The 8,972-nt window shown below is 43.5% G+C and overlaps 1 protein-coding gene across 1 annotated transcript in view; it reads left to right on the forward strand.

Annotated features, from left to right (window-relative positions):
• Slc38a6 (solute carrier family 38 member 6) overlaps positions 1-3,719 on the forward strand; it is a 62,240-nt gene extending 58,521 nt beyond the window's left edge. Inside the window, exons 13-16 of the mRNA XM_005343204.3 lie at positions 832-956; positions 2,075-2,219; positions 2,402-2,496; positions 2,760-3,719. Of these exons, the coding sequence (XP_005343261.1) occupies positions 832-956; positions 2,075-2,219; positions 2,402-2,496; positions 2,760-2,861 (467 nt within the window). The 3' untranslated portion in view covers positions 2,862-3,719. The remainder of the gene's footprint in view (positions 1-831; positions 957-2,074; positions 2,220-2,401; positions 2,497-2,759) is intronic.
• The last annotated feature ends 5,253 nt before the right edge of the window (positions 3,720-8,972 follow it).

Genomic DNA, 8,972 nt, shown 5'->3' on the forward strand with positions numbered 1-8,972 from the left:
CACATCTCATATTGCCACGGTGCCTACACATCTCATATTGCCACGGTGCCTATACATCATCTCATATTGCCACGGTGCCTACACATCTCATATTGTCACGGTGCCTACACATCTCATATTGCCATGGTGATCAATTTCAGCAGTGCCTGTGCAAGCGCTTTGTTAAAATTATGGCCGAGTTCTAATTTTGCTTTGGTTTATGTTTTATTTTATCTTGTTTTTATGACTGGGTCTCACTAGTTTGGAACTTGTTAGGTAGACCGGGCTAGCCTCAAAGTCAAAAAGATCCATCTGCCTCTGCCTCCCCATTGCTTTGATAAAAGCTATGCACCACCAACCTGCTTAAGGAGATACTTTTAAATACTATTGTTTTGTCCTAACTTTAGAGATTCTGTGTGTCCTGGTTTCAAATTTTTCTAAAAGAATACAAAAGAGTGGATGTGGGCTAGTGGGATGTCTCAGCAAATAAAAGCTCTTATCACCAAGTCCAGTGACCTAAGTCTGATTCTCAGAACCCACAGGGTAAAAAGGAGAGAACCAACTCCTGCAAGTTGTCCTCCAAGCTCCACGTGCGTGTGGTGGCAGGCACACCCAAATAAGTAATAAATGTAATGCATTTTAGAAAGAAGTGTACATCTCAAGAAAATATTAAGTATCTTTGTATTTCATAGCAGAGAGAAAAGGGCCAGAAATGAATTTCAGAATGGGATCTAAGCCTAATATGATCCAATAATCCAACAGAAAATAATTTTGCTATTATTGATATAGTGGCACATAGTTTACAATGTGACCCTGATTGCTGCTGCTGTTGTTATTTTAATTTATTTACAGACAGAGTGGAGTCAGAATTGCTACAAGGCTATAGTAAATACTTGCCACATGACGTTGTTGTCATGACTGTGAAGTTATGCATACTGTCTGCTGTGCTTTTGACAGTCCCTCTAATCCACTTCCCTGTAAGTATGCCTAAAGGTTTTGTTGCTTAGTGTTGTGACTCCCTAATACAGCAACACTAATTCTTTGCAGACCAGAGCCTTTGAATCACATCTAGTCTTGTGTATCTTATTCATTTGTCAAGTAATTGATCCAAGACCTCATACTAGCATATGGTCTCATGAAAGCACAAAAATAACAGTGAACCTCGAAGCTAATTTGTGCTTTCTGAGATTTAGTTTAGATTTACCTCTCTCTCAGTTTTGTTTCCAATTTAGAGACCATAGTTCTAAAGGGTTTTTGTCAGGGGGGTTGTCTTTCTGTATTCTGTTTTCAAAAGAATGTGTACAAAGAAGAGAGTCGAGTCAGCAGAAACAAGCCCCTCTTGGTCTAGTCCAGGTCGCTTCCCACAGGGAGTTCATGCTTAGGCTTGGTGCTTGCTCTAGAATTTAAGGGGCGGAACAGATTGCCATTCTGTATCCAGTCGCTGCACATGAGAATCCTAAGAATTTCCATAGAGATGAAACCAACGGCAATGGGTAGAAATGCTTCGGTCCGGGTGTCTTGGACTCATGTGAGTTTCTAAAAACCAGGACCTTCCAGAATTCTTGCCCCTCCCTATGAGACTGCAGGGCCAGGGGTCCAGCCAGGGCCGGATAAACTTGTGGGCTGTGGTTGCCGGTGGCCTGTCCTAGCAGTGGAAGATGTGGAAACCGGTTCTTTGTATTTCCGTGCCGTGGAACAGATAACAGAAATAAAACAGAACATGGTATTTCTTTTCCATACCATGGTTTATTTTTTTCCTCTTGGAAGTTTGTTTGCCTGTTGAATTTAATGAAAATTGTTCTTTGTGATTTCATAACACAGTGTTACTGCTTGTAATTTTTTAAATTACAGAACCTAAAAAAAATTGCCTGTGAAACTTTTGTGTGGAATTTAAGAAAAATAATTCTTATGAAGCTCGCTCAGAAAGGTTTATGTGTGTAAAAACACTGCATAATGATAGTTTATGCTGTGTCTGGGGAATATAAATGATCTGGGGTAAAAATATTATGGTTACTATATATGTGTTTCTCTAAGCAAATGCTATGCCTTTGATCCTTCCCTTTGCCTAAATGTCTTTTTCCCCCCTGTTATACAGGCCAGAAAAGCTTTAATGATGATACTTTTCTCGAGTTTTCCATTTTCGTGGATTCGGCATTCTCTGACCACACTAGCGCTCAACATTATCATTGTTTTACTTGCAATCTATGTTCCTGACATTAGGAATGTATTTGGTGTAGTTGGTAAGTTTCCATTAAAAAAATCATGAACTGAAAGAGACAGGGGAGGGTGTCTCAGTGGTAGCGCACACGGGCAGAGGTCTTCGGTGTGCTTTCTAGCTTGGCAGAAATAGAAGGGGTAATAAAATCGTTGCCCGCACAGCTGAATCCAACGGCCTCTTGGTTTTCTCCTCTCTATCTCGTAGGTGCCAGCACATCGACATGCTTGATCTTTGTGTTCCCAGGGCTGTTTTATCTGAAACTCAGCAGAGAGGATTTTCTCTCACGGAAGAAACTTGGGGTAGGTTGTTCTCAACTGTCTCCTTTAAGGCCTCCATATTAAGAAATAGTTTGTCATCTTTTTTATCACTGCATCTATGTCTAAAATGTCAGCATGTATCTTAGTGCATAAAGGACATTTTGGAATCAGGTGTGATGTTCATGCCTGTAATCCCAGCTCTTAGGAGGCTGAGGCAGGAGGAGTGCCGAGTGTTTGGGGCTAGCTTGAGCTACACCTCCGAGAGGAGCAGAGGCTCGCCCTCACTGTCTCCTTTGTCTCCACAGGCACTGCTCCTGCTCGTCACTGGTACCTTGGTCGGGAGCTTCAGTTTAGCGCTCATCATTTTTGACTGGGTCAACAACGAGAAACATAATTTTCTATCATAAAGAATAATTTACCTCTATAAGCAAGAAGGAATCATTGTGGAAGGCATTGGATACGAAAATTACACTCAGGGAAATTATTACCAGCAAAGCAGGACAGAGCCTCAGTATGGGGCAGAAAGTTGGCATTTAGTCACTTTCTTAAACCCCAAATTAGAAAAACTCACAATGTTCTTAGATACATTGAGTCATTCTTTTGTGTGGCAGTTTTGTTTTGTTTCATTTTTGAGACAGGATCCCAAAGCTTTGACCAGGCTGGCCTTGAACTCACAGCTGTCCGCCTGCTGCTGCTTCTCGAGTGCTGGTGTCAAAGGTGTGCGCCACCAGCCTGGTGCATTCCTGCCATTTGTGACTTTAAAAAAATAAGTAGACTTTATTTTTTTAGAATAGTTTTATGTTTCCAGGCATATTGAGTAAACAAAATAAGGGATTCCATGTGACTCCCTACCTGATAGGGACGCCTGGTGTCAGGAGAGCACACGTTATATATGCCCAGGGATGCCAAAGGTCGACGTGAGGGTTTGCTCTTGGCCACCACTGATCTTTTGACCAGAAGGCCATGATTGGGATCATGTAGGACCGTGTGTCATGTTGAGACTGACTTCTTTGATTAAATAGCTCATTTCCTCTTCATTCTGAATATTATCCCATCATAGGGATGAATCAAGTTTGTTGATCCACTCACCCTCGGAAGACCTTCCTACTGCTTCCAGGTTTTGCCAACAATCAATAAAGGTGCTAAAACTGTTTGTGTGCAGGGTTTTACATGGTCATGTTGTCAGCTGGAGTGTGTATGTGTGTGCGTTAAATACCAAAAAGCACATGCTGCATCATAAGCATGTGTTTAGTCTTATTAGAAACTGCCAGACTCTTGCAAAACTGTTGTAACATTTTGTATTATTGCTAGCAGTGAGTGACCTTTCTATAATCCCGCATCGTCACCAGCTTTTGGTGTTGGGAGTGCGGTGTGCTGAGTTCCCGCCACTTGACTGGGATGTGGTGGCAGCTCTGCTTTGCGATTCTAATGGAACGAAATGGGCACCACACATGCTTCTGTGACCAACCACTGCAGATTTTCTTAGATGAGAGGCTAGTTCTTTTGCCCAGTTTTGAATTGGGTTGTGTGGGGCTGGAGAGATGGCTCAGCCTTTAGGCTAGGCTCACAACCAAAAATAAATTGGGTTGTGTGTTCTTTGTTTAGTTATACATGTGCATGTTGAATGCTTATCTTTTATGAAATAGGTAGGTTGCAAAAAATTCTCTCAGTTTGGGCCTTGTCTTTCCATTTTATTTTTGGTTTTTTGAGACAGGGTTTCTTTGTGTAGCCTTGGCTGACCTGGAACTAGCTCTATAAACCAGGTTGGCCTTGAACTCACAGAGATTCACCTGCCTCTGCCTCCTGAGTGCTGGGATTTAAGGTGTGCATCACCACTGCCTGGCTCCATTTTTCTAACAAGCTTTCGCAGAACAAATTTTTTTTAATATAAAGAATCAGGCCGGATGGTGGTGGCGCATGTCTTTAATTCCAGCACTTGAGAGGCAGAAGCAGGTGGATCTCTGTGAGTTCAAGGCCAGCCTGATCTGCAGAACTAGCTCCAGGACAGTTAGGGTAATTACACAGAGAAACCCTGTCTCTAAAAACCAATATCTGTGTAATCAGGGGCTGGAAAGATTACTCAGTGGCTAAGAGCACTCATTGCTCTTCCAGAGAACTCAGGTTCAATTCCCAGCACTCACATGGCAGTTGACAACCATCTGTAACAACTGTTTCAGAGGATCCAATACCATCTTTTGGCCTCTGCATGCATGAAGCACACACATGGCACATAGACATACATACATACAAAATACTCATACACATAAAATAAAAAATTACTATATATCGATAGATAACAGGCAGACAGACACAGACCTGAATCAGCAGAAATAAGGGCCCCAAACAGCGAGGTGTTGATAGTAAGGACCATAGATGAGAAATAAAGAAGACGAGAAGTAAACGAGACAAAAGCAATATCAGGAACCAAAAGGTCTTCCCTAAACTAATGGCTTGTGCCAACCCAAGCTAGTTTATTAAATTCAGTGTCATATACACTGTGTGCCTTGGAGCTAGAGGGGCAAGGTCAGCAGAGAGCTAAGTCAGACATATTACCAAAGAGAACATGGGCTACCTCAGACACAGCTGCCTCAGGACTGATAACCACAGCCCAGGGGGGAAGAGTCAGGTCCCCAAAACTGTAGCCTTGACTCTTGAGACATAGGCTCCAGCCCTAGACCCCCTGCCAAGTCCACTCCTAGACAAGAACACAGGACTGAAGTTCTGAAGTTCTCTGTCCTCTCCACAGGGCCTCTAAGAAAGTCTTGAGTTGGTCTGTCTCCCACAGTTTATAAAGAATCAATTTCTGTTTTTTAAGAAGTCAGTGTATTACATTTATATATAAATTTGATTGTTAGTGTGTGTGTTAATACTAGTGTCAGTCAGAAACTGAGATTTCTCTATGGGTGTGGCCCTGCCTCCTAGCCTTGCCTGAGATTTTCCTGTTGCTTATGTGAGTTTGAAAGTTCTCCAAACCTCAGTTTGTCACTACAATATATAACCTTATTCTTAGAAAACATAGTGACAATCTGTCTCATGTTGACTAGAAATTGTAAAACATTGCTTTTGACCACTGAGATGTTTCCCAGCTGGAAGCTTGACTCTGGGTCTCCTCTGCCATGAGGAACCTGTGTAAAGGGTCCCATGTCTGGCTGCCCGACAAAGCCAGGATGCCTAAGTTAAAGGCTGCCCTGCCGCAGTTGACTTGTAAAGTAGAGACTTTGATGCAAAGCGCTCATTTGCATATATGGAAATCCACACTTTTGCAGGTGTCCTCTTGCCTCCCACTCAAGAAAAGAGGCTGAAAGTTTGGCAACAGAGCTTCTCTTTTGAAAAGATCAAAGAGAACGCTGGCAACTTGAGAGCAGTGAGTGTAATGGGAAGGCCAGGCTTTGGGTTGGGAAGAGCTGGATTCAGATCTTAATGAAAGCCGTGCAACTCTTAACCTCCGAGTCTACTTTCAATTCCGTGAAAGGAAATTAATACCCATCCTCTCCTCTCCTCTCCTCTCCTCTCCTCTCCTCTCCTCTCTTCTCTTCTTCTCTCTCTTTCCCTCCCTTCCTCCCTTCCTCCCTCCCTCCCCACAGGGTTTCTCTGTGTAACTCTCAGAGATCCCCCTGCCTCTGCCTCCCAAATGGGCCCCCACCATTTTCATGACTGTAAAGGATTAAATGACCTTTGATGAATTAGATGCAGACCAGCCAGGCTTTCTTACTAGGAGATTGGTTCCCTGCCTGATCCCTATCTGGAGCAATAAAACGAAATAGTTTTTACCCAAGGGCATGGAAGGAAGTCTTGGATTTTCCATTTTCTATCTTGCATAACTTTGACCTTCTGAGTCTCTTTTGCCTTCACCCCCCAGGAGCTGGCCCCAGAGGCAGAGGTTAGTGCTTTCCCACAGTTCCAGGCCAGCTGTGTGCTTCTCCTTGTGCCATTCCGAAGCCAGGCACTGAGCAGGCCCCTAGCACAGGCAAGCCCTCTCTTGCGGCCTTCAGGTCCACTGCTCTGCTCGTACCCTGTTTCTCTGTGTATGAAATAATGCTCATAGGTGTTCAGCTGCTAAAATAAATCTTAACTCTGGTAATACCAAAATAACCCTAAATCTACAACAGATGCAAGGACGCCCCTGGGGGCAAATGTTAAGTGTGGTGACAGCTGGGCATCAATTAATACGTTTATCACCTGTTCCTGAGCCGGTGCCCTGGGAGGTTTGGCAAGAGACAAATATCCTTTGTAACACTGCACAAAATTGAGTTCCTATCAAGAAAAATAGTCGGTGGAGGTGGTTAGTTTAACATTCTGTCTTGCCTGGCTGACTGTTTGAGGTCACATTTCCTGTGACTTTGGAGGAGGCTGATGAGAAGGCTAGCAAGAGCCATGGCCCCTTCATAACCTGATGCAAGTACCCCCAAGCATTTTTTTTTCTGGGAAATCTGGACCTTCTCCTTATGGGCTTAATGGTCATAATTTATTAGGTAATAACTATTTAAAATAAAACTAAGAAACGCACAAAATACACACTTTTCTAACATTTGGAGAGTTATTTACTAAATTAAAAGACAAAATGCCAAGACCGTAAATTACTTTCATATGTTCAGAGTGAATGTTTAAGTTGTACTTTTTTTTTCTTAACAATGTTTACTCATGAGCTTAGCATTTAAATGGTTAAAACAAGTCTTTGAAGTTAACACTCCATTAAGATGAATGGGGGTAATTCACACCTCTGCTGGGATTGTATTATTTCAGTCTGGCTGTGGAGAAAACAGGACAGCCCTGGGTTGATTTACTGTGCGAAGGCCCTTTAAGCACCCACTGGCTGGAGAGCTTTGTTCTTGTGGTTTCTTTTGTTTGCTTGTTTGTTTTCCTTTTCCACCTGGAAACAAGATCTTAAAGTCCCCACCACATTCGGGTGTAGCACTGGAGTCTTGAGAGGCGGTGGATGGTCTTCTCCGATAGTTGTGAGTGTGTCATTTGATGGGTAGTGTGTTGCCCGGCCAACTAAGGATCCCTGGCCTTGTCCAATCCATACTGTAATGTAGCCTGTAAAGTCCAGCTTTAGTCCCCTGGAAATTCACCCAAGGAAAAGCAGGCAGAGCCACTCTCAGGCTAACTCACGTGTGTCTTTAGAAGGCTGAGAATTAACTGGCTTTCTTGTACTCTTAACAACTTCATTTTGGCAAAGTTTTATGTTCTTGTTTGCGTGTATATAAAAAGCTACCTTTTAAAAAGCCAGGCATGATGGTGTACACCTTTAATCCCAGCAGGCTGAAGCAGGTGGATCTCTGTGAGTTCCAGGCCAGTTCCAGCCAGAGCTATGTGTAATAGAGAGACTCTGTCTCAAAAAGACAAAACAAAAAACAAAAATCAGCCTTAACAAGTTTTTTATGGCCCTAAAGATGACCCAGGGTGAAGGCCCTTGCCGGGAAAGCCTGGCAGTCCATCTCCACGAAGTTGTCCCCTGAGCTCCGCATAGTGTGGCGCTCATACTCTACACACACACACACACACACACACACACACACACACACACACGTGTGCACACACACGTGCACACACATGCATACATAAGTAAAATAAAGATTTTTCAAAAGAAACTTTGGTATTGCTGCAGTAGTGAGGTGAGCAGAGATTGCCAGGACAGCCTCCTTTCTTGATGAGTCCTCTGTAGTGTGTGTCCCACTCACTGGAAGTGCTAAAGCCATCTAACCCAAAAAGATTCAGTTTAGAGCCTAGGAATAAAGTGTTCTTAACACATATAAAATGGCTAACATTGTGCTAAGTTAATGAATTCGAAGGATCTCTGTTTAATGTGGGCAGTGCTTTCTCCCTCCTTCCTCCGCTCTGCCTATTTGGAAGACTGGGTTACTGGGTATCCTGTGGAGGGCTGGATGTGGGGTTTTCCCGCTCTCCACAGTGCTGGTGTTGCCAATGGGATATGGAGAGAGAGAAAGGAGATGGGAGGAACGAAGGGGCCCACCCGAACTGCACTCGCTCTACCCTGTGAACGCGCTCCCGCATCCACATTGGGAGATTCTGACATCATAACATCTGACCTTCACACATCTCAAAATCCTTTACAATACCGACAAGTTTTCTAGTTTACACGAGTGATTTCTTCACTCTCCCAGTCACACTCCTGTCTTTCCCCAGTGGGGTAGAGACCCTGGAAAAGGGACTTGGGTGGAGGGTGAGTAGGTCCTCTCGGGCATGATTTCTTCTTGGAGTGAAAGTTCTTTGTCTTTCTCCTTGTGAGCTGTTTGTCCTGACTCACCACACTGCCAGTCAAGAGGAGCAACTCGGAAGAGCAGGAAGACTCAGCTTGGCTGTAAGCCAAGTGGACAGGTGGGCGCGAGAGCTCTGTTTACCTGTGGGACAAAGAAGATGGGAAGAAAGGGAAATTGAGTTGCCAGGGAGAGAGACAGATGGCTGAAAAGACATGGTAACATAGGATACTATTTTTTAAGTGACCTTTAGAAAAACATCTTTCTTTCGTTTCAAGGTACATACATTTCTCTAATGTC

The sequence above is a fragment of the Microtus ochrogaster genome, chromosome 1 (assembly GCF_000317375.1).
Source record: "Microtus ochrogaster isolate Prairie Vole_2 chromosome 1, MicOch1.0, whole genome shotgun sequence".
In the NCBI taxonomy this organism is placed as follows: Eukaryota; Metazoa; Chordata; class Mammalia; order Rodentia; family Cricetidae; genus Microtus; species Microtus ochrogaster.